This window comes from Dermacentor silvarum, chromosome 1, assembly GCF_013339745.2.
Source record: "Dermacentor silvarum isolate Dsil-2018 chromosome 1, BIME_Dsil_1.4, whole genome shotgun sequence".
Lineage (NCBI taxonomy): Eukaryota > Metazoa > Arthropoda > Arachnida > Ixodida > Ixodidae > Dermacentor > Dermacentor silvarum.
Window position 1 is genome coordinate 204,539,886 of NC_051154.1, and position 25,476 is coordinate 204,565,361.

Sequence of the window (25,476 nt, forward strand, 5' to 3'; positions counted from 1 at the left end):
ATTTCATTGCGTTCAGGATCTCCGCTACAACAGGATCGTTGATGTGTGCTTCCTGGAAGAGAAGGCTCAGTGTATCACATCATTTTTATAATACACGCTCAATGCGTTTGCGAAGGACAAACCATCACGCGTCACAACGACGCAACATATTTCTTTTCTCCGTTTGGAGATGTTTTTGAGAAGCGGACAGCTTCGCTCGTCGTTTGCTGCTATGGCTGAAGTAACCGGTAATATTGGTGAGGAAATTTTTGACGCACCTAAGTAACAATATTGCCGCATTGCTCGCAGTGATGTGGGCTGAGCGACATATGCAGCATACTGGAATTTCTGCATGAAAGAATTGTGTTGGCCGCCCATTACATTGGCATAGTGAACAGGCAAGGCCAACTATGTTTTTAATGGGGATGTTCCTCTGCGTTAAGCGCCTCGGCAGAATAACTAATGGCGTCCAAGGTAACCACTTTAAGGAGGTAAGTCCTGACCCCTCATTTGTCGATTGAAAAGTACCACACAACACAGCCGAGTAGCTTAGTGCTGGAAATGTCGGTACCTTATTCATTCATGAAAATGGAGAACATTCAGTTTCTCAGCAGTTCTGCCAGCTCCTCTGTTTCGGTTTTTGCCAAGACATTCGTTAGTTATTATTGCCGTGCGTTCTGTGCCGTGTAGCTGCACTTGCATAGCGATGGTCGAGTTTGGAAAAAAATCCCGTACAAGTTCTTCCAGATGGTCGATTGCTTAAACTAACCTACAGTAGGGTAATTACCCTACGGTTGGAAACATGAATATTAAATTACCACACATTTTGGGGAAAAATTGCCAGATGGCCCTACGGCCCCACCAAGCAGTCAAAATGCTGAAAATACCCTAAAGTAATGTAATTACCCTACGGTTGGCAGCACTAATAGGGCATCCTTCCAGAAGGGGACCGGCAAATGGTAAAGAACACTTATGAACGAGAAGCTTTGGGAATTCAGCTTATGGTCTATAATATACATAAAGAGAAATTGTTCGCTCTAACTAACGGCCACCCACGCAATGGGCAAGTGGTTTTGCGGTCGGGCATAACGTTTTGCGATAAGACAACCTTGAGTTCACGTTACACGTTAGTGTTGACGACGTGTTGTTTCCGCGAGGACACTGAACATTAAGGAGGGAAGGGTCCCGGCCACTAGTGAGGTTGTTAAGTAATGTTGACTACACTAGGGAATGATAACGCTTAGCAGACTCATTTAATGGCATTGTACCGATAAGGTGGGCGAGGTGATGTGGTGTCGTGGCCTTGATGGCTGATGTGGCTTGCGTCCTGTTCTGCCTCACTGTGCGTCTCGCCTTGTTTGCTTCTATTACGTCACGCTTCTGAATGATGATTGATTAGGCATCAAATGAGATGTCTAGAGGTTTTAGGCTTCCTAAACTCTGCATAAAAGCGGAGTTGGGGCACATCAGTTGCCAGCAACCCTTGAAAGTCTAGATATGCCGGCAGACAACGTGCCCCCTTCCTTCGTAATCATACTAAGTGATGGTGAAGGTAGCGGTGCATCACATGTATGGAGACCGGGCACAACCAAATGTCCAGGGACTGAGTTCGTATTCATAAAACTTTTTGTTCGTAAGAGCTGTCTGCCATTGGCCTGCGACATTCAATAGAACGTTGGAGGGCGCGTCATGTTAGACTTGAGTGAGACGTATAAGGTAGCGTGGTTGGTTTTGGCGCGATCTTGACCTTCATAGTGATGGTGGTGTTAGTGGTGGACTGTGGCAACAGGTGGATTTATTCTGTCAATTGAGGCAGACAGTTCCTGCGCCTGAGCGTGTCTTGCATTGTCCCTGGAATATTTTACCACACGTTCAGCAAAATGAGGTCTGTTTATGCTTATATGATTCTTCTCGTCGACGCCTTCACTTAGCCTTCAAAGCTAGGCACTCTCTTCATCTGTAGCGTTCTCTTTACGGCGACTCTTTGGAATCCTAACAGCTTTTATACACGCGATGGGTCGCTAAAGTATTTCGACAGCATGCTGCCATCTATCCGCCTCAGCGTCGTGGTTATGTCTCTAAGCAGCAGCAGCGGCAATACCATCAACGTGCACTCTAGTGCGCTCTCTGTGCTGTAGAGCGCGCTCTTTCCACTTATTTAGGTTGCTCCAGTGTCCACGTCAGCACTTGCTCTACCCAATCACGGCGCCCTTCTCCTCTAAGGTATTCCCCGTCGCTTCTCCGGCTTCTTGTTTTGTGCGCATTGTGCCCACTGGGAATTTATCACTGAGGTTTTACAGCGAATCTTTTTTTTGCCCTTCACCTGGGATTGGCGTTATTCGTTTTCGCGCCAGATCGCGTTTTCGCGATCTTTGCGCGCATAATAGACAGACAACGTTTGCTACTGGGTATGCGCTGGCCGCTTTCTTGACGAGCAGACAACTTGGCCCACTGGGTATGTGCCCATGCTTGGGCAATCCCGCATAATGGATGTGCTGCTGTGGGAAAAGGAGTTTGAAGCGTTAAATGACAACTTCGGCATTGTGTATGTGCCACTAGGTATGGACAAATCCTTGGCTACTCGCTCAGACCGAATGAGCCACTGCGATGCCAGAGGTATGAAGACTGAATCTATTAAAGCGAAGCTTTCTTTCCCTCTTACTAGGGTTATGGCATTCGTCGTCGTTTCTTTGTAGGTTTCGTGATCACTGAAACCACCTGGTCTAGCATGCGTTGCGAGGGAAAATTTACTAGTAAGTGCGTGTCATGGAACCGAAGGGCATTCTAACTGCCAATGAAGTCGACGCCAAGAAGAGCGTCTGGGTGAATAGGCACGCAATCTTTATGCCACGAAACGCAAACGAATACTCGCGCGCAAACAAATGTCGCGAGCCAGCTTTGGAAGCGAGTAACACTAAGCACGTCTTGCTGGGAGATGGGAAGCGTATCGTGCCAGCGTTGAAAGCGAACAAGTCGCGAATTACTTTCATATGCATGTGCGAACTACGTAGGCGCGAATATCGATAAACTTATGTAGAAATATTGCACAAAGCTTCGCATCACATGGACACCAACATGTGCGTTGGATCTGCATAATTTTCCCTCTTGGAGCGCTGTCATTGCCATGCCATCGTCGTCCTGCCGTCTCCATCGTCGTGTCACCGTCATCGTTATCTTAGTCACCATGCTTTATCTCCATTGTCATCATCGTCATGTCATAGTCATCGTTATTCCGTCATAGTCATAAACCATTGTTCTTGTTGTCATCTTCCTGTCGTCATCCTCATGCCCATCCTGCATTTTTCCTTCCTTTTTATTTCTCTTCGCGCAGCGTCAGCCGTGGAAACTCGATGATATACCTAGTCGCGGGAAGCCCTGTGACGATCTGTAGAATCATGATTATGTTGCGCTTAGTTTTACACCGGCAAAAAAAGATGAAGGGGCGCGGTCGGACGAAGAGCAAACTATCAACTCTTTATTTTTGTTAGAGAACACGCTGTTACACAAAAGGGGGGGGAAGTGGGGGGGGGAGGGGATTGACACTCGTATGTCATGGGACAACGCGATTGCCAGAACCAGAGGTTTCAATTGCACCGATTCTGTCCTGCGAACTCAATTTCGGCTGTTGTAAGCGTGTTAGAAAGACTGCTTACCCATTGATGTCTGTCGTTTTAGATTTCGAGAGCTTCCCGTATTTCACTTTCCATTTTGTTTCTCGCGTTTCCGATAACTGAGGTCTTTGCTAGTAGAGGCGAGCCTTTACACCGCTCTGTGACCACTTCTATCAAGAAGACCACTACATTGAATTTGCCTCTACAACGAAAGAATTTACGCTTCTCCGACTGCTGATTTGTTGGTTTCCAAGGATGGCACCGTAGCAGTGCCACAACTGCTGTCCGCAAACCTCAGCGAGGTGCGCTCTGCGCTAGCGCTAATGGCAGAGGTAGCGATGTCTTTGACGAGCGTGCCGATGTCAGAAGTACTCCTGCAGCATTGCCCCAGAGATCTCTCAGCGGGTGCGTTTGTTGACAAAATGATGCAGTGTGTGACGACGTGATGTTGTAATCGAAACTGATGACCGACGACGTCTTCAAAGCCATCTGGGACGGAAAGACGCTAATGCCAACAAAGGCAACAGTGATGAAGATCCTGTAAGCAAACTAAGAATTATGACAACAAGAGAAGTAATAGCGGCACTCGACTATCCACAACTTTACTTTGCCTAGATCCTGCGTTTTGCCGCTGAGCATGCTGTGAATCTCGATGCAATAAAGTTGATTGTAATCGCACATTCTGTCAGGCGAAGTGTGCAGGACGAAATCAGCAATTCATATCACTACGTTTGTCTTGAATATAGTATGTTAAATAAAGGTTTTATTTTGTTGAACGAGCTTAGACTGTTGTATTGTGAGTGGTACGGTGCACTTACTTTACAAAGAAGTGAACTGTATAAAAAAAGATTTTCGAGGTCTCGAGCACTTTGTTAACAGGTGTTTGACTTCACTTGAGGATCAACACGCACCAGGGATAAAATCTATTCTGCTCGTTTTATACCCCGACACATGATGTTGTGATACTATGACGTCAAATTAAAACAGTCATTGCGATCAAATCTTTATGACAAACAGCTAAATGCAAAACAAAAGAAACATTTCGCGTACTAGCCATCTTTTCTATGCTGGTTGCACCACCATATCTTCATCTCTTACATATATTATTGACGGATCTCGCCGTAGAAGTGCTTGTAGAAAGTTGCGTGGGCCACTGACGATCGTGGGTGACGTTTATTCGACCATATTAAGGAGGCTGAGAACACAGGAACGAGCCCTTGTCCTGGAACTGAACTCCCAGATCAACAGAACGAAAATTTAATGGTGAGACCTATGTTGGCGAGGTGTCAGCCTCAGTTGTATTCCCTGCAGAGGCCTTAGTACTATTTCTAGTTGCAGCTGAAGGTCATCCATGGGTACCAGGGATTCCACACTGAAGTTTCTCAGGATGTGGGCCAACATAATTTTCTCCTCCAGTTGGGCAAACCTTTGGCCTAAGGAATAAAGAAATGAAACGGAAATTACAGGAAAATTATTGCTTGCAGTATGTGTTCCTCTCATTATAGCATCGCATTAGTGCGACCCGAAGAAATATAACTATTATGGACTTATAATTGCATAAAGAAGCGCTGTTTATTTCCGTTCCTAATTTTTTAGTGCAGGAAGATCAGTCGAGTAATACAGGGTGTTTCAGCCAACACTTTCAAACATTTTTAAAGGATGCTTGTGGCAGATAGCACAATCCTAGTTCATGAGCTGGTCTACTTGAAGAGACGGACATTAGTTGCACAAAAACTTGAAATGCATAATCGTTTAATTAACAGACATTCACTAATTATGTGTTTAACGAATTACCTTATGACACATATTGAAATTTACAAATTCTAGCCGTGGATTTCGCAAGGCGGATGCACTTGGAACGAATTCTCAGGATGACACTAGTTTCGAGATATTAATTCCCGAACTTTGCGCAGAAATGCATTGGCGTTCTAGTTACTTTCGTGCTTCAGTGCATAAAACGACGTTTTGATAAGAAAGGAACTGGAACGCCAATTTCGCCATAGGAATAAACAAATTTATTGATATAGTAGATGTAAAGATGGAATGCTACTTTTCATTACGTGTTTCCTTTTTTTCCCCAGCAAAATTTCATTGATCCCTCGTGATCTCCGAATACTCGCTAGTCGTCACAGCATTTGTTCTCTGTGTTTATTTTGCGATCCTCACACATGACCCTTACGCAGACTTAGACCAGTAAGCTATTCTTGTGATCAAAACAAATTACCTGGCTTTGTTTGTTTAATACGCTCAAGCGTCAACTAACCAGATAGCCCGACTGACGAGTTAATCGCTATTTCGTGCTCTTTTTCTTGCAGACACGCCATAAAAGTCCGAAAGTTACGTTCTGGTATTTCTGCATAACGAAACACAAGACGTGCTCTTTCCTAAAGAGAATTTTTTGTGGACATGATTAGGCCATATGGTTATTAAACGCTGAGGAAAATTAGGTTGTAAAGCAGTGTCTGCAGAAATACAGATGAAAGTACGTCGTCATGGCTACATCTTTCTACCGTTTCATTATGGGCTACTACACACCTGGATAACTACATATTTGGATACGTGCGACTGTGGTCACAGGATGACAACACTTTAAGCAGAGTGCTGACTTTTGTTCGCCGGGATGATGTACGTACGTCATCCCGTTGCGCCACGTGGTTCCTATGGTTAAGTTCGCTATGAAGCATAAGCAGACCACTTTCCCGCCAACATAGAGGATTGACTGTTTCTGTGGTTCATCCTGCAAGCTCCCTTTGTAGCCGTCGGCGACCTTAATGTCAACCATCCCTTGTGGAACTCTGCTTCAATGAAGACCCCCGGCAGAGGCCTGGCAGACTTCATGATTATTCAAGGCCTGATGGTGGATAGTGTTGGGGCTTCGGCATATCATTGCGGGTAGTATTGCAACAGTTGCCTTGTCGTTGTATTTATTTCAAGGTGACTGCTGTCTGCTGTACGTTGGTGCAGTGACATGGACAGCCATGGAAGGGACCATCTGCTTTAAGTTTTACTGAATTTTTAGAAATCGCCTGTGGCAGGTAGCATAATTCTATTGATCTGGGATATACGATGAGGCGGACATTAGTTGCACGAGAAATCGAAACAGATATTCAACTAATTCACATAATTCACTAATTAACTTTTTAGTTAATTACTTCATGACACATATTGCAATTTACGAATTGTCGCCGGTGAGCTTGTCAGGCATATCCATATGGAATAAATTTCCAGAATGAAACCAGTTTGGAGATATGCGCCATCACACTCGCCGTAAAAATGCACTGTCATTCCACTTACTTTTTTACCAAAATGCTGTTTTGTAAATTCAAGCACAAAAGTAACTGGAACGCCCATTTATTTTGTCCCACACTTTGGTAAATATCTCGAAACTGGTGTCATCCTGGAAATTCATTTCATGTGGATGCGTCTTGCAAACTCACCGACTACAATTCGTAAATTGCAATATGTGTTGTAAAGTAATTAACTAAGGAGTTCATTAGTCAATTTTGATAATTAGTCGAATATGTGTTTCGATTTCTCGTGCTAATAATGTCCGCCTCTTCGAATAACCCAGATCAATGATAAGAATTACGCTGCCTGCCGCAGGCGATTTTTAAAAATTCTATAAAGCTTAATTTTGAACACCCGGTATGTTCAGCTGAAGTGGGTATACATCCTCCAGCTCCACGCACTGTGTTTTGCATTTATTTGCAATCATTTAAGGGGCGTGAATGTGGCCTGTCGGACCATCCCCATCAACATCCAAAATAGAAAATTAATCGCGCCAACATTACGGGACAAAAAAAAAAAAAGTGCACTTACACCTAGGTTACAGATTGATGGCCAGTAGGAGCGATTTCACACGATGTGGCGTCCAGCAGAATCTAAATACCGGGCCAGATGACCATAACACCTTTCGGCCTCTCGCCTGGCTCAACGACATGTCCTACGGCATCAAGACAAGCCAAACAAACAGTGCTAGAGGACATTCTGTGTATCTTTGGACCCTAGAAAGCCTCTCTGTGTAATTTTTCGAGTTGTGCGAAGGATTAGGTTGCCTCTGCAAGAGTGGCACTCGATCAGCGCTGGGGCATTACGCAAGGCCGGTGTTATATTCAGGTGTTCAGGTCACTGAAGATGTCTACAAATGAGTGGTGAGTGCGTCCACTTCGTTGCAACCGACATCATGGTTGGCATTTCTACTATCTAGCGATGGCCGTATTGATAGGTATTTCATCATGCATGAGTTTGACGTTGCAATATCCGCTTCCCGCAGGTTGTCACTTTAGGACCGCGTGACTTCACTAACTCAACAATTTGCCGTATTGGTGCGGTAGATCAGGAAGTTCTCCTGTCGCTCTGAAATTCCACGTGGAACTCGACGACCGTGCCCGACAAATGAAAGGGCAGCCGCCTCGTGGCTCTGCTGAAATCCGGGAAATACCCATAAAATTTTTCTCTTATTGGCCGATAACCTTGGGAAGCTGCTCTAGCAAAGCTGTGCTAAGAATGGTACTGAACAGACTGAAGTGGCTGCTCGAGAAAACTGGCGGCTCTCACAATTTTACCAACAGATTCCCAAGAGGTCGATTGTGGATTAACGATCTTATCAAGCTGATATCTTTAGTCTAACACTTCTGAGGACGCCGTCGTCTGGTGTTTGCAATATTTTCGGATATAAAGCGTGCTCACTGCAACGTGTTCCAGCATTTCTTCAGGCGCTTGAGCATCTGGATGTTGGTGGCCAGATATGCGCATGGCTTTACAGCTATCTCAGTGGCCTCAAGATTTTCATGTCCACAGTGGGTGGGGATACTGGCAGACATGGCGTTTGCCGGCGTGTTCACTTAGGTAGAGTTCGTAGCCTGATATTGTTTGATATTACAATGGTGAGCCTTGCAGACAAGTTGCCTGGCACTGCGCTCGACAACATTTATGCGGATGAGATCTGCATCCGGGAATTCTGGATGAAGCGTCTGCAAATGTGTGCGAGGCTTCAACGTGCGGTTATAGGCAGTCAACTCGAAGTACTCATGCCGTCAATACCTGCAGCTATCAACAGCGAAGTGTGCTGTACCTGTGTTCGCTCGAAAATCAATGTTACGGTATCCCAGCATTTCTGACGGAACGACGCTCGGTCCATTTACCTACAGAAGATTTCTCGTTGCTATAATATTTCGCGGGGTTTCTTGACAAAGCTGTCGCGACAGTCAGTAATAAACTTAGAACCTTTTATATATTATCCTAGCCATATCTTAACTGAGGTGCAGTCCGTCTGAACGAAGCTTGCTTCAAGTGTACTAGGCGCCATTTTGTGGGCTACATGCTCTACAGCATGCTTGCACTATCTAACATGGGTGTGTCTGGGCATGCTAGAGAGCCTTCAGGCACGAGCACTTGGCGCGCTGTACCTCAACAAAGGGCACTATAGCGGAAGCATCGGTCTACCCAATCCGCACCTACACATCCTGTGAACCTGTGCGAAGCGTTCTTTTCCTGCTGGCCAGACATTCATGCTATCAGGTAATTGTCATTACGTCGAAGAAGTGACCTCGATTGCGAACTTTCAATAACAGTTGCATGTCATGTGAGCGTTATAGCTGCAGCCTTCCTGGCTATGAACATGTCTGAAACACCTACCTGCACAATGCCGAAGACTACTAGTGTGGCTTCAAATACCAACAAATTGCGAAGTTTCACATTTCTTTAAATTGTCTAAAACCGCTCACCCTGTGTCACATATATTTACACCACACAGAGGGATTATGCAAGAATATAGCGATAATTTACGAAGGTAATCTACCAATGTCGCTGTGTTTGTATTCCACAACTTGGCGTCTAACGGTGATTTCGATTGGACTACAAATGGGCATCTCATCATCATCATTAGCCTATATTTTATGTCCACTGCCGGACGAAGGCCTCTCCCTGCGATCTCCAATTACCCCTGTGTTGCGCTAGCGTATTCCAACTTGCGCCTGCGAATTTCCTAACTAAATCGGCATCTATATCTGCTTAACTGGTTGAAAGGTTGTTCGTTTCATCACCATTCATACACCCTAGAAAGATACAGCATCCTGTGATGCCATGTTGGCATTGTCAGTGATAGAATGCTTTTTGAAGATAGGACCCTGTTACATAACGGTAGTAGAAATCTCAGAGCTTCACGGCAGTGCCCAGCGAAGTGGCAACAACATATCGTTTCATTGCGTGCCTGGCCACTGTGGCGCGACCACAGGATCAGCCTTCTATGTCTCTGATGCAGTGCGGATGGCCTACTGACTACCTCATACCAACCTACTGATCACGTGACAGATGCATGATCTTGCAATTACGTACATGGCTCATGCTGGCATTTACAGATACCTGCGTGTGTTCAATCTAGATGGGACATCATATGTACCCCCGAAGGTTACGCGAAGCCAGGCATCTTTGCGACACAGGATCCCTCTAGAAGTTGCGTTTGCACGCTGCTACGCACAACTCTGACTGGTCGAATAGCCCTGACTGCGAACAATACCAGACGCCCGGGACGCTGGAACACATAATGTGGGATCGCGCAGCGTATGAGCCGGAGCGACGCACGCTAGACGGTTCCCTAGCCATTGTAGGGAGGCAACCATTGCTGGAGTCCACTGTTCTCAGCCCATGGACTGTGAGGCAGAAAACAAAGTCGCTATTGAAGCTTCCGCACGCCACGGGACTGGACGACCGGCTTTAGCTGGGCCGTTTCGTAATGTATACACATACATTCACTCCTTCTTTTCTCCTCCTCATCAATAATCACAGTACTTTTGTTGCCCTTCCCTCTTTCCTTGTGCGAAGTATCAGGCTAGACCACAAGAGCTCAGGCAGACCTCTCTGCCTTTTGCTGGAAATAAAACATCTCTCTACACATAATGGGGATTTACAGAGGTTTCTGAATCATTCATTGCCATTATTTATTTGTGCCTTGCAGAGTCAATTGGTAGCTGGGGGAAAGGTACGAGGAGGTTATGTCATGCTGATTTTTTGTCCCAGAGCAACATGTCAACATAAGTGTTCCACAAATATCGGCTACTCCCCCCAATAACGGGGCAAATGTTTTAACAGCCTATAAAAAGTTTCGTTCCCTTACTATTTCCATGAGATGCCATGCAAGTTACGACATGGCGCAATTGCGCCATAATTAGACCAAAAGCCGTGATGTTGTTGCCGCGAAGTGATTAGTGAGACAGAGAGCAAGACTGAAAAAGTGACAATGAAGGAAATTGGGCTTTTTACAGTGGACCCTTTCAAGCTGCATCAATAATCTCCCTCCCCCCCCCCCTCCCCCTCGCGTGTCAAATTGCATTGCATTCCGCATGTTACTCTCTATCTTCTGTGGGTCACCGCAACCGTTCGTCGTCATATATATAGGCACCAAATGCCTTGGTAGAGTTTTTTTTTTGTGGAACACGATTCTTGCCATTGCAGCACTCCTCTTAAACGCTGAACATACGGGTTAACATATCATATGCTTTGCAACTCTGGAGAATCAGAATGAAATAGTAGTTGCAAACACAGTACCACAAAAGAGACACCCCTGCAGTGCATTGCGAAAATTTGCAACTGCGGGTCCGCCTCTGTCTTTCATGAAATTGTCATGTACTGAGAAAAAAATCTTGTCATACCAATGCAGTTTCTGGATCCAGCGGAGAAGGGGACGTAAGCAAAGGGGCTCAGATTATCATTTTGCATGAACCTCTCCGGCATGAATGTGTTCGGTTCCTTGTAGACATTAGGGTGTCGATGCAAAAAATAAATAGCACAGACTGCAACCGTTCCTTTTGGAATAGTGTGTTTTCCTGCAATAAAATGCGACAAACAGGAAGAAGGGTCACCGGAAGATGTATACACGAACTGATCCGCAGTGGGCAAACAAGGAAAATATCAGCCTAGAGCCATCATTTCGACAGGATTTGCCTCAGCCAGACCCTGAAGATGACAAGTCAATTTGTTGAAACGTTGACTCCAGGCTGAGAAAGGTAAACCACCATTTAGAAGGCAAAGACACCAAAAATAATTACGAGTACACCCATATGTAAAGCTGTAACCCTGACAGTATTTGTAATGACAAATTTCATTTCCTATTCTGCTTGTCAAATCATCCGTCGCACCGAGTGACCGGCCCCTGGTGGTGATTGTGGTGGCGTAGTCCTGTCCCAGCCATCGAAGACGAACATAAACAGTGAAACATGAAATAGGATCTTTACAAAATACAGACGCATTTAGTAAATCGGAGTACAAGAGCAAGATGGCAATTCTCCATTCAACGCTTCATGTGTTGTTTCAACCAGGATGTGGCGCGAAAGCATCAGTAAAGCATATTTCGAAGACTTGGCAATGTGCTTTGTAATTATAGAAAGCATTAATGGAGCAGAATAGTTATGTGCCTTCAAAAAATCGGCAGAATCCATTTCACGATGACAAACGACGGTAATGCGTTTAGCATCGAATCAATATAACGACACAACGTATTGTCACCGTTGAAATTAGTAATGTATCAGGCGTGTACTGCAGCGAGACTCCTCTTTCGCGCTTCACTAAGAACACTTGGCGCCATCTAGTGCCGCCGCCGCGAAGCCTGCGCGTGGCCGCCTAAATGCGTGGCGCGCCAGTGTATGCGAAGGCTGAGAAACGCGTCATTCGCAACCGGGATCCTCTGTCGCGCTTCTTTGTCGACACGCCATGCCATCTAGACGCACTGCCGAGACGTCCGCACGTGGCTTTCGAGACGAGAAGTGTGGCGCGCCGGTGCCTGCTAACGTTGAGAATAGCTTGCCGCGCACTGAGTGGCACATACTCAGTGACCCAAGTTGGCTAGAGGTTCATTGAAAGTGGCACATACCCGGTGCATTTTTGGCGCAGCCTGCTAATGCGTCGGTTTGCTGTCCTTGAGGAACCCCTGGGACGTGAGTTCGATTTCGCTCAGTATCGGAGAAATTAGGCAGCACTCCAAATCGAAGGCATATAGGCAGCACTCCAAATCGGCGTCAAAGAGTTTCATTGAACAGCGGAACCTACCCAGTCCCGCATCTACAATTACCCATGTCAGCGAGAAAGAGGTTCGTTGAAGAGCGACAGGAATGTACACATTGGACATATGCAGTGACCCAAATTGGTCCAACGATTGGTTTCGAACAGCAGCCTGATAGGTTTTCTATTCTACCATCGACTGCCCAGTGTACCAGATAGAGGGGAAAGCAGTTGGATGCAAGCAAACATAGATAACACAGAGAAGTGTGTGACGTACCCTAAGAATGCTAACGCAAGCACAAATATCTCACTCAGCGCCATCCAGAAAGAAATAGGGTGAAGCAAATTGAGGCACTCTAATCTGCCTTAAAAAAATTCACTGACGATTATGGTACTCCCTAATGCGAAATTTGAGCGCAGCTCTATACATGTTTTTCTTTCACGATATATCGGCTGGCGCGGACTATCTGTCTCGTGCGGCACGTTCCAAACGGAGCGAAGTCTGGCGCGACTGCCTCGCTAATCGGGAGATCGCGAGAGGCAGCGCGTGAGTAACGCATGGGCACGATTCACAGCAGCCGTCTTGTACAGCCACGCTACCGGCAAAAACGCGCGTTTTTGACGCGCGTCAAAAACACGCGGCAACGCGTCATGCCGCGCGCAGCAGAATCGGCAGGAATCGGGGGTTTTGCGGCGTGCCGCGCGAAATGGGTTCGAGACCAATTTCTGCGGCAAATGCCGCGTGCCGCGAGATGAAGAACCAATCAAGAGCGACGAGGGTGACGTCACGGAGCCATCACAACCGGACGGCCGCCGGTCGCGCCGGGTTTTCAATCGACGATCGTCGTCTCTCGAATGAAACAACGAGCGCTCGCGGTGTTGCTCGCGCGTTCGGAGAGCGCGGGAGATCTTATCGCGCTGCCGCGCGGCGAGACGCGCTTGCCACGGTTGCCTCGCGGCAAAGTGCTGACGCGCGGCAACTTGCCACCCGCGGCATGACGCGCGCGTTTTTTGCCGCTAGCGTGGCCGTACGTTTACAAAGACCTCCGCTCATGCAGCGCTTTGATGAACAGACGTCGCGCGCTACTCTGACGCCATCTCGTAACCATCATCGCCGCAGAGTCCGTCTTGCGCGGCATTACGGTTTTATTGCGATATCAATTATATGGACACTCCAAAGCAGATTTCTGCCGTCGGCGTCGCCGTCGTCGTCGCCGTGAGGTTCCGTATGACGTCAATGGAGATGAAATCGTCGCCGAGCGCCGAACGCTGTATGTTCGCGTGAAAGGGCGCGAGGGACGCGCGCTTTCACGGGGAGTGAACCCACGGCGGAGAACAAACGCGCGTTCTGCGCCTTGCTCCCTTAAGGGTTGCAGAAGCAGGCGTCTCTTTCCTCCTTTACAATCACCATATATGTAGAGCAAACGCGCCTTCTTCCGATGCGCGAAAGGCCGTGGGGGGGGGGGGGGGGGGGGGAGGCGATGTTTAGCTGCGGCACCAAGTGCCTATTTATATCAGAGGCTCCGGCAACAGTCACCAACGCCGCACGCATTTATGTGCGAACGCTAGAAAAACGCCGACGGCGTCGACAACAGTTCTGCGCGTTTCTGGTGCTGCTGCATGTCCAAATTTATACAGCTGATAAAACTACTATCCTTAATCCGTATAGCTCTCTACAAATTTGCTAACGCAATTGATGCTTCGCCTTTCAGGTGAAACTGCGACAACTTTTTCTTATCCCGCTTTCACCATACCCTCCTCCTCCACTTCCCGTCTCATGGTTCCACTGCACCTTCCTCCTCCGCTTGCCTCCTCGCACTCTCTTCGCTATCACCGTCTTCTCCCACTACGTTCCGTGTTCGCTCTCATCCTTAGCGGTGATCGTTCGCTCGGTTACAAGGTACGACGCCGACGCCTACGATCGCTGCAGGAACGCACGTCCTAAGAGCTGCGCTCTAAAACGTACATAAAGAAAGAGGAAGAAACATGGAGTCAAGTTCGTAGGTTTTCATGCAAACTTCTAGCCTTCTACTCCAGTGAGCACACTAGAAGCCTTACATCTAAAGTACGAGGTCGTCTTCACGCATGCTGCAACACACAGTGAGTGCTTCATATATGTCGCGGACCCGCCGGGGTGGCTAAGTCAGCTAAGGCGTTGCGCTGCTGCGCACGAGATCGCGGGATCGAATTCCGGCCGCGGCGGCCGCGTTTCGGTGGAGGCGAAATGCAAAAACGCCCGTGTGCTTGCGTTGTAGTGCACGTTAAAGAACCCCAGGTGGTCCAAATTAATCGGGAGCCCTCCACTACGGCGTGCCTCATAATCAGATCGTGGTTTTCGCACGTAAAACCCCAGAAAGAAGAACAAGTATGTCGCGGTGAATGCAGCAAGGCTGGCGTGCGTCTGACTGGCGCACATCCCAAAGCTGTTGTTGTTGTTGTTGTTGCCTCAAAACATGGCCCAAAGCTGTGTTTTTTCACACTGATAGCGTCCTTTTCTTCTTTCTTCTTTCTTTCTTGTTTGTACAGCAGTAGCGCTGTCTCATTTATCAGGCACAGCTGACTGGAGCCTGCAGTTGTTAAACCAGGACGAAGGAGCGCAGCCTTTATAAAATGCGCTTTCTTTCCGCTGTATAGAGCCTTTCGTAGGCCTTGTTAGCGCAACAAGCGGTTGTATAGCGAACGAGTGACGTCATGAGCAACTACGTGGTGTACAGTCGTACATACCTAGATCTATCGTGTGGTCTGTGTTCAAACGACGATGGCATTTTCACCTTGCTGATGAAAAGTGTTAATTCATGTTGGACCGGTGCCGATAACGGAAGAGGTGCAATGTCGCACAGCTGCTGCGTAGTTCTAGCTGCTCTAGCTGGTACGAAGAAAGGATTGGGGAATGTGGGCTGATACCAGGGAAGGTGTAGTTTAATGCAGCGTCGCAAGGGGCGAGCTGCTACGAGAGAAGAATGCGAAAAACTGGCACTTGACGCACGCACCCAAACGTCTCAAAGTACTAGTTGCCTTTGGCACGAGAAAAGTGTGCGGTGAGTAAACATTGAAAAAAAAAGAGAGAAAAAAGATCTCGGCCTACTAGTTAGAGCATCGGGCTGCTGTGCTGGAAGCCAGACGTTCGATTCCACTGTCGGCCACGCATGCCTTTTTATTGAAGAGGTCGGAAACGAGGCAAGGAAAGAACCTCCCTACCGCAAAGTGCATAAAATGAGGCAGATTGCTTCGAAAGAAGTCACGGGCAGGCCTGCGCGGCACACTCTGCACAGTCACAGCGTAATCTGGAGGAGTGGCTACATAGGAGCTCCGTTTTCGGCAGAACGCACGAGGGTCTTCGCGGTGAAGTCTCTTAGCGTCGTTTTCGCGAGAACGAACGGAACTGTACGCCCGGCGTCGACGGCGAGCTGCAGCTTGTGCGGCTCTCTGTACAGCGGTCTGCTGAGCCCGACGTTGCCTGATTGAAGCCGCACGCGTGGTTCTACGATTCACTTCTTCAGCAGCGGTTCTTACCTTGCGAGGTACGAACCACGATAACGTGTACCGAAGAATAAAGCAAAGACAGGTATCGAGACTACGCGGTGCACATGTCACATTTCTTGACACGTGGCACAATGCGATGCCATTGCTACATGTTGTGGCACCTGGTAGAATACAACAAAACTGCAATGCAAAGTTTGCACTTATCGAAGCTACGCGGCGCGCATTTCAGATTGCGTGACGAGGGGCAAGATACGATGCTGCTGCTGCTGCTGATGATGATGATGATTTATGGTCATCATCTGAAACGGGGTGGTGACGAATAATCACCTTGCCTGCTTGATAAATTTATTCAGATATGCTGTAAATTTTGTCATTCTAGCGTTTTTGTATACCATCTCCTTATTCTTCTTTTTCTTCCTCAAAACTTATCTACCTTGTACCGCTTCCTATGCAACTGCTACATGAAGTGCCACCTGGTGTAATATTATACAACTGCAATGAAAAGTGTGCACGTATCGACGCTACGCGGCGCGCATCTCACATAGTCTGTTACTTGAGTGACTCCTCACGTGCTAGGACGCGTGTATAGGGCATGTTTCCGCCGCGGCTAGCTAGCGCTGGCGTGGCGCAGTGGTAGAGTAGCTGATTCCAGCGCAGAGGACCCGTGTTCTATTCCCGGCGGGAACTGGGTATCTTTTCCTCATTCCTGGCAATATCTGCGACGGCGGCGGAGAACATCGATAACAGAAACGGCTATTGGAATGAGTCCAAAACAGCTTACGCTGTAATCATAGTGTAAAAGTCCATACACACGGAGAAGAAGAACAAACAGAGCTTAGTTTGCTATTCTTCTCTTTTGTCCTGTCTCATGCTCATTACTGTATTTAGCTCTATCACTGTATATTTAGTCTATTATTCGGGATCATTCGTTTAAAATATAATGTACGTGCAAGCTATTGCATATTGTGTACTACAGCTGCACGCTACACCTGCAAATAGGTGTCAGTGGTTGGTGTCACAGAAATGGAAACACACACACACACACGCACACACAGACACACACAGCCAAAAATATGTGCTCAGGTATCCATTATTACTCACCGATGTGCACGTCTTCATCTATGTTCCGAGCGACGAGAGGAACTGGTGGGTACAGGCGAAGGGACTCCTACAGTAGCGAATGATGAGAAAAAAAAAAAGAACAGGTACTAGGTAAACCAAATAAACATAAAACCAATTATATAATAGAACGTGGCTGCACCTTGTTCTATGATGCTTGATTTTCTTCGAAAATGTGTCAAACAATTTGAAAGAAAATAAAGCGGCGTGGTAGAGATAGCGGGAAGTCTTGCATATTGAAATCACCTGAGCATGGTCACCATGAGCTTCAACTTGCATTAGCGCAAGGAAGGACCATGAACCACCCTTATTGCGCTGCGTAAACGCATCACATTGAGGTTGCAAGCTTCACCTGAGCTAGGCGCTCTAACTCACAATTTTGAGCCTGAAGACTTCTTTTCACGCATAGACCGCGTGGTGTTGGCGGCCTTCTTTTCGCCTCAAGGAAAGTTCGTGTCAGACTGTTGCACCATACCTCCCGCCTGTTCCTAAACTGCGTGTTGTGACAATTTCGGCGCTATAGGCAAGGTTCTGGCGAAAGCACTTGGATCCGCTGGGCCAAAGCGCATGTCCGTCGTCGCGGAAGGTTTCAGACCTCGATCCCTGCTGCGGTTGTATTTAAGCCTGACGTCAGAGGCTCTTGTTACTCCCCTTATCGCGTCCTTTCTGTACGTGCAGCCTTTTCTTTTTCTTTGGTACCTTTGACACGTCTTTCCTGTCACCAAGACGTTTTCACCGATGCCTAACTGCCACGTCTCTAAGCCTGTTTTCTTTTGTCCTTATTCTCCTTTGTCTCTCCAGAGGTTTGTGTCATTTGCATGTGCAGCCGTGTGGTAGGCGCGTCACACTTCAGTGACGCGTAAGGCCTCCTGGCGCGTCAGTTTTGCGTGTGGCCTCCCCGTCTCCGCCGCCTGGCCGAGAAGTCTGTCCTCACACGAAGAGATAAACTGTTGCTTCCTTTGTGAACTACCGCATCGCACGCACGCATGTCTTTCCCTCCGGTCTCTAACTCGTGAGGGGCAGGCAGCGAGAGAGTAGAAAAATATAGGAAATATGGGCCGATCGCTGCCTAACCTCAAGGCTGTCACGCGTGAGTAGCCTAAAATAATTCCCCAACAACGCGGTTTCCGTGTCTCCATCTTTTTTTTTTTTTCATGTCAACTTTGAATGCAGGCAAAGACGAAATTTTTGCTATGCTTGATCGGATATCTGCTGACCACGTAAAGAGTAACGTGCTTCTTACGCAAGTGTGTCCACATGTTCCTTCTTTCAATCATAAAAAGCAGTTTTTCAAAGTGATCCACCTGGAACTTCGCGAGAACTGCTTAAACTACTATAGTCTTGAAGGCACAATCATAGGTCGCCAGATTCATGGGCACCATTCGTGGAAAAGTCTAAATGAGGTAAAGAATATATGTTTTGCGCTTTACGGGTGAAGGTCGCTGGTGGGCTAAAGTAGAAAAACAAAACAGACCCGCAACCGGAGCCGCTATAGCGGAGAAAATTCTTGAACTGCGTAAAATGCAAACCACATTCACTGGTAATATGTTGCGCGGTGCTTGCAGCTGTGCAAGGAAGTTAAGACGAAGAAATGTAGTGTGCGTAGGTGCGTGTGCCTATTACACTTCGGCAAAAGTTTCATCAGATGACCGAAGCAGTAGGCTAAAGAATTATTGGTAAAGCACTGCACACGTAATTCGAAGGATGTGGATTTGGTCCCTACCAGCGGAAGGTGGTCTTTTTGCCCAGTTTCATTTGCCTCTACCTGGTTATTTCTACATTTATATTAAGCATAACAATAAACTTCCTCTACACTGGCTCTGTCTTTCTTTCTTTCTTGACATGAGAGAATGAGATGTTAGCGCAAAAGCACGGCGCCGGCTACTCTTTGGCTCTTGAACAGGTGTATATAGCTGGTGTATCAGGTGTATATAACTGGTGGTAGCAGGTGTATATAGTAACGCATATAGCTTTGTGCAATTTTTCATATAGTTGTGTCGGCGAAAGAGCAAATTCTTTGTGTATTGCCTAATATGCTTCTGACTAAAAACACAATTTCGCGCCCCTCGGATCACCTTAATCGTTTATTACTAGCGACAACGACCGGCCAACCACAAAGAGCACTTACGCAGGATAAGCTTTCGGCTCCTTGCTTGTGGATGATGCGACGCCAGCCTCAATACACAACCACGTTTTACTTCTATTAATTCACTGTGCCTTTAGAAGTCTAGTCTCTGTGCATTTGTTACATGCTTCGTTTGATTTCAACTTGTCTGCAATTCAGTGCGAACGTCTTTATAGAAAGCCAAACATCCTCAGTGGACTCACTGCAACGACATACTTACCTTGATCACGCAGTCTAAATATTTCAGTTTCTTCATGTCCTCAATCGTTACGCTTCTCTGCTTGTCGTCAGCGAAAACTGCATCAATTTCAGCGTGAACTTTGTCTTGTACGTCGGAATGATGCCCCAGCAAGTACAAGGTGTACGAGGCCGCTGTGGCCGTAGTATCAAAGCCCTGAAAGAACATGGAAAGAACACCCCACATGGTATACCGGTTTACTTGAAATTCACTCTTTCTCATAAGTGCTTTATGACTTCACAAGGACTTTTAGCTTTTGGCACTCGCCATAATCGGAGAAAAGGAAAGCTTCTTATTGCAGCTTACTCCAATGAAAAATGTGGCAACTTCCTCGGCGACTTCGTGCTCTGTTAGTGCTCCTTCATCGACGTGCATATGAAGCAGAATATCCAGGAAACTTTTTTTCGATGCACAGCCGGTTTCTCCTGAAATATATTGTGCTTTCCGCTGTTGAATAATCTACAAGAACAAGCGGGTATAAAACGTACTTTTAATACCTAGTTTTCTATGATGCCGTGGCGGTGGCAACTAATGCGCATTTTTATGCATGCGAATGATCTTCACATGCATGCACTACATTAAACATGCTTAAAAAGTCAGTTTACGTACCTTCTTGTTGTAGTCTCGAATATAGCCTACCTTCTTCAAGAATACCCTTCCTTCTTTGCTCAAATAATACACAATATCAGGCCAGTGAAAAATCTTGAGAACTCGGGATATGATGCTGGCTGCCAGGCTAGAGAATCGGTAACATGATTATTGTAGTAACTGTAGGATCCTTTAACAATGTAAGCGAGAACGTACTCGTCAGTTGTGAGAAGTAGTTTCTTGTTGGCGACTTCTTCTTCATTGATGTTGACGCCCATTGCAGTTTCTGCCCAATATAAATACGACAAAGGCCATGAAAGACAGGACAATGCTTCGTCGTTATTGTAATTTAGAGGCAAAATATATTGCATTAGCAATATGAATAGCATCGAGAATGTCTTGAAAGACTAGATAGACATCTTGTAGAGAAATAGGCACTCGATTGGGAGAAAGACAAAACTGTTTTCGTGAAAGAAAAAGAAAAACTGTTTTGGAGGCGTTATTGAAAAGTGCAGTGCACCAGAACTGTTTTTTTTCTTTTTTGTTGTTGACTTGCACTGCATAAAACGTAACTAAACCTCTGAAAAAGAAACACAGTTCTCATACGGTGGTGCAATCATCTTACACTTGTGGTCTTGTAAGAGTTTGATATGCCGGTAATTAGAACTTCGGCGGGTTGAGCTAAACTAACTAGCCAGACACATTCCACTATCCCGACGACAACTTAGAGCCACCAGAGTTGGCAGATACATGTTGAACAGCTCGCGCAATACAATAGATACCTGCTATCTTGGCGCGCTTGCAAAGAGCCTTTTCCAACAATTCGGAACATTTCTTACGACTCCTGTCGCTAAGTGGAAAATGTAAAAAGAAGATATAAAATGAAACTAAGCCTGACTCACCCCTCCCCCCCCCCCTCAAAAAAAAATAGAAGGAAAAGTAGAAAGAGAAACCGAAAAAAAAGAAGACAAACGAAAAAAAAAGAGGTACGTGCTTTTTCTCCTTTGCTAAGAAAGCGAATCAGCGCGGTGTGATGGCTACATCGGGCATAACTTTATCAGCAGCGTAAGGAGAAGACGTTAGGCATAAATGTCACGCTGCAAGTTCACGCTGTCACGCTGCAAGTCTACTGGCCTTGGGTGTACTTTCTGGCTACCGTTTCTGTGCAAATATGACAGTCAGACGCTTGTGAGTTTGATAAGCAAACAAGATATAGAACGCAGATGATAGTCTCCCTAATCACGATACCTTTTTTGCGATGCAGTTGAAATAACTACGAATCATTTGTAATGAAGGAAAATCTAACGTTACGTTGACACGTTTGGTTTACTGAATATTCGTTTTGGGAGTGGGTAGAAAACTGGTGTCAGTGCAGTGATGGACACTGCTGGTGGAAGTCATATATAATTTCTACTAACCATAGAGCATGCCAAAAGCCGCAAGCCGCAAAACAGGAAGTATGTCGAAAGGCGTCATCCCCAGTTGCATCAGCTTGTCAACGACCTCTTTCGTTCGTCGGTTCATTATGTGCACGTAATTGTCCAATATCTTGAAGTGAAAAGCGGGCGTAAGTATTTTCCTACGTGTCCTCCAAATTTCCTTCTCACTGTAATGAAAAAGAACCGCCCGTGCGCAGAACACACTATGTTGACATTCAGAACTCCTATAATTTACTATGAATGTGCTTATTCACCTCGTCAGGACGCCATTTCCCATCCATGGTTTCATCATGCGATATATGAAAGACTTATTAAGGTTCACATTGCTTGACAGAATCGCCTGGAAGAAAAATTTCATCTTTAGCTAAATGACTACAAAGGTTTTCCGCGTTGATGCTTCTGCAAACACACATGCACAAGAGTGTCGGGTAGGGGCCCTGTAACGTAAAACTATTCCAATCTGTTTGACAGGTTTTTCTTATCTAATTGGCTGACAAGAGGCGAGGAGCACGTAGAAATGAAGAGGGTTTCGATGAGGCTGAACTAGCGCAGTGAAGATAGATAACCGGATGAAGAGGGTGATACGGCGTCTGCGATGCTCGCTTCTCCTTGCTTAGCTTGCGGTGTCTGGTCGAACATCGCGGCAGCGTTCAACGGAAGGTTAAAAAGCCCTCTAAAATGGGTCCTCAGTGAAGAATAGTTGGCAGTGATATCATATACATGCCGAAAGGGCTCGACAACGTTGTACTACTTCGTTAAGATTTGTATTATGGGCCAATAAATCTGTTCTCCCCGAAAGCTCCGAGTAGCCAGTGCCAGAGCGATCGATAAGCAGATGTTTTCTATTCGTTTCGGAACGGGGCAGGCTGCGGCTGTTCCGAATAAAGTTACGTTTTGTTCGGCGTATAATGTATCTTGAATGCGTACACGTCAATTTGACGTGGTGGGTTTTCGCAGTGACAGAAAGGCGAAGTGGGCGCAGACCGAAAACTTTTGACCAAAAGCGGTGGGTTGATGGCGAGAAAGGTGTAGAATCAGAAATAATTATTTTTCTTTTGTTCCGTCTCATCAAGCATAAATGGTGTGCGCACGTCATATCAGAGGAGAAGTACTTGCGGTTTTCGTGACGTCGCGTGACAGACAGGCCCAGCGGAGTTAGCCCGAAATATGTTCGACCAATCTGGAGGGCTGAGTGCAGAAGTGCAATAGAAACAGTTTGGAATAGCTTTACGTTATAGCGCTCCAGATCACCTTATGATGGGTGAGAAAAAAAGCTGAAGTTCGCGCAGTCTCTTGAGCAGTGACAATGAGCGTCAGAAAACGTCTCTGTTGCAGATTATCACGTGTTAAGCGTGATGTTCAACTAAAGAGTCGTTTCATCATCAGCATCATAATCATCATATTTATGTACACTGCGGAACACAGCCTTCTCCCAGCGATCTCCAATTACCCCTGTCTGGTGTCAGCCGACTTATCGGCTGATAACGACAGTTTCACTTATCACGTACCATTGGTTTTATGCGACGATACTGAACCATATCTCCTACATCAATCAATTTTTTGTTATACAATCATCTATTTTCTTGCCATTTAAATTATCGTTTGCTTGTATGCGCAACTGCCACAGCAGAAAATATCAATAAGTCGCTATTGTTACAGAATCTAGTTATTCGATTAATTTCCTAAGTTCCTTACCGCTCCCGTACACAAACATTGTTTCAAAAGTTCCACATTGGGAATGTGAAATCACGATACCATTTTACACTTTCCTGCCTTTACAAGTCAGAATTAAGTAAGAAAGATGGCACTCTCACGGACATCGCGAGGCTCATACAGAAAGTACCAAAGCTTGTTCATTATTCGTTAGTTTGTTTTGTTTGACTTTTGGTTTTTGTTTCATTGCCGTATTTTAGCTGTACGAGTGTTTCAAATTTTAGCCGATCTAACACGTGTTACCTCTACGTATATCTGCCTTTTCTTTCTCTTCTTGTGTGCTCATTCGAAAGTATGCTGCGGTTTTTGCAGTAGTTAATATTCAAGTGTATAATGATACACTGCTGCCAAATCTTGGGGGTAGATTCCCCGTCAAGCTGCTGTATGCAGCAGCTTTTATGCGGCGTTTCTTCATTTTTGATGAAGGAAAATTAAACATGACTTGATTTTAGCATATATCATTCAAAGTACAAGCCGGCAAGTTAAGGTTATTTACGCAAATCATAAATGCCCGTTTTATAGCTTATGTAGTTTTTGAAAAGTTGTAGAGCGTGCTCAGAATGCCCAACGATGTTGTTTCCATGTCGTTATCTTTTACGTGATAATTTTTTCTGGATCTTAAGAAAGCCCGCGACGTATGAAAAATAAAAAGACGTAATGGTGCTTTAAGGTGTCTAGAGAGCCTACACATGAGTCTTATTTGCATGTCACATCTAGATGCATAAAAAAACAAGAAAAGAAAACGGAAACTTAACATAAAAAAAGAACAAAACAGTGCTCTTGAACTTCTGGATGGCAGCGCTCTGAATTGTGTTTAAAAAAAAAAAGACGAAGTCCGCATGCCTGTCGTTAAAAACATAATACCGTGAGTGTTATTGCATCCGCGCTCAGCGCCTGCCTATCTCTTAAAATCTAGAACTATTGCGTATGTCGACTTTCCCAGCGAAGAATGCTGATGTACGCTGGACCCAGTGGCCGAGAGCTTTCCTTTTTTTTTAGATATGCATGGCGGACTTCGTTATTTGCAAACACTATTGAGAACGCTAGTATGCCGACGCATATAGGTAGCCTACATGCAAACAAGGGGCAACATTCACTAAGCTGCGCTGTTCGTGCGCAATTTCTTAGTCAAAACGTTATTACGCTAAGGTAAGGAAGTAACCGAAGTGGCAGCGCATTTACCTTCCGCCATCGCATGAAAGCGAGGAGGAAGCAAAGCTCGGATTAACGACAAGAAATGAAAGAATGCGGTCAACTGATAGCTTGATCGCACATCAAGTAGTTGAGGCTACATTCTTACGGTAAATCTTTGCGCACCCCTATTCGACAGCTTGCTTTGCCGGGTGTCTGCTACTACGCGGACAAGAGCAACCGTGCTCGTCCGTTCAAGCACCGCCGCAAAAGAGTGGCAGTGGAAGTGTCACGCATTATTCTCTTATTTACAAAAGAGGCAGGACTGATGGGCACATGGTGACATATTTGGCGCAGGAAGAAACGCTCAGGCGCAGCAATTGCCGTCCAGGTCTCCCAGGCTATATAACCCCGCCTGTAGCAACACCACCATCACCATATTACAAAGCGACTAAATGTATTTATTTTGATACCTATTACGGATTCCAAATACCCTGTAATTACCAATACAGGATATCCCAACTATCATGCACCAAGATTTAAAAATATGCAAATGCCACGTAGCTGGACAGAAAAAAGGTAAAGTTGTTTGCCGTCGCTTGGAGATACTCAGATTATTTTTTGCATTTTGCCAAATTATATAATTAGTTTTAACTAATTATTCAACTTCTCAAATATTTTAATCAGATGAAAAGTGTCAAAGAGAAAATTGTGGAGCAACGTGAAAACTCCAGATACAGCTTTCTGTTGCTCAATGCGTGCTATATACATAAAAATGTTTTTCCGAGCGTGAAAGCAGCCCGCGAATACACGTAAAATTGCCGCGCGACTGGCCGCTCGAGGCACTTTGTGTGTATTCGCGGGCTTCTGTCACGCTTGGAAAAAGTCTCAGTTTCACCCGAAAGACGACGCATCGATTGCGATAGCAAGTTGGACGGCTATACGAAGTAAGGATAGTGGTTTCATCGGCCGTTTAATCTTGCAAACATAGGCATACTAACTAAATTGAGTAAGCATGGTGTCACGCGTGCACAAGCAAACATGAACGCATCTCAC

General features: G+C 45.9%; 1 protein-coding gene across 1 annotated transcript in view; it reads right to left on the reverse strand.

The window, feature by feature from the left end:
* Nucleotides 1–4,731: 4,731 nt before the first annotated feature.
* The window catches only part of LOC119436670 (cytochrome P450 4V2), a 48,651-nt gene continuing 27,906 nt past the window's right edge, over nt 4,732–25,476 (reverse strand). The window contains exons 3-11 of the mRNA XM_037703628.2: nt 21,831–21,916; nt 21,556–21,743; nt 20,354–20,423; nt 20,159–20,285; nt 19,856–20,008; nt 19,532–19,705; nt 17,169–17,235; nt 11,240–11,413; nt 4,732–5,023 (exon numbers count right to left, since the gene is read on the reverse strand). Coding sequence (XP_037559556.1) covers nt 4,848–5,023; nt 11,240–11,413; nt 17,169–17,235; nt 19,532–19,705; nt 19,856–20,008; nt 20,159–20,285; nt 20,354–20,423; nt 21,556–21,743; nt 21,831–21,916 — 1,215 coding nt within the window. The 3' untranslated portion in view covers nt 4,732–4,847. The remainder of the gene's footprint in view (nt 5,024–11,239; nt 11,414–17,168; nt 17,236–19,531; nt 19,706–19,855; nt 20,009–20,158; nt 20,286–20,353; nt 20,424–21,555; nt 21,744–21,830; nt 21,917–25,476) is intronic.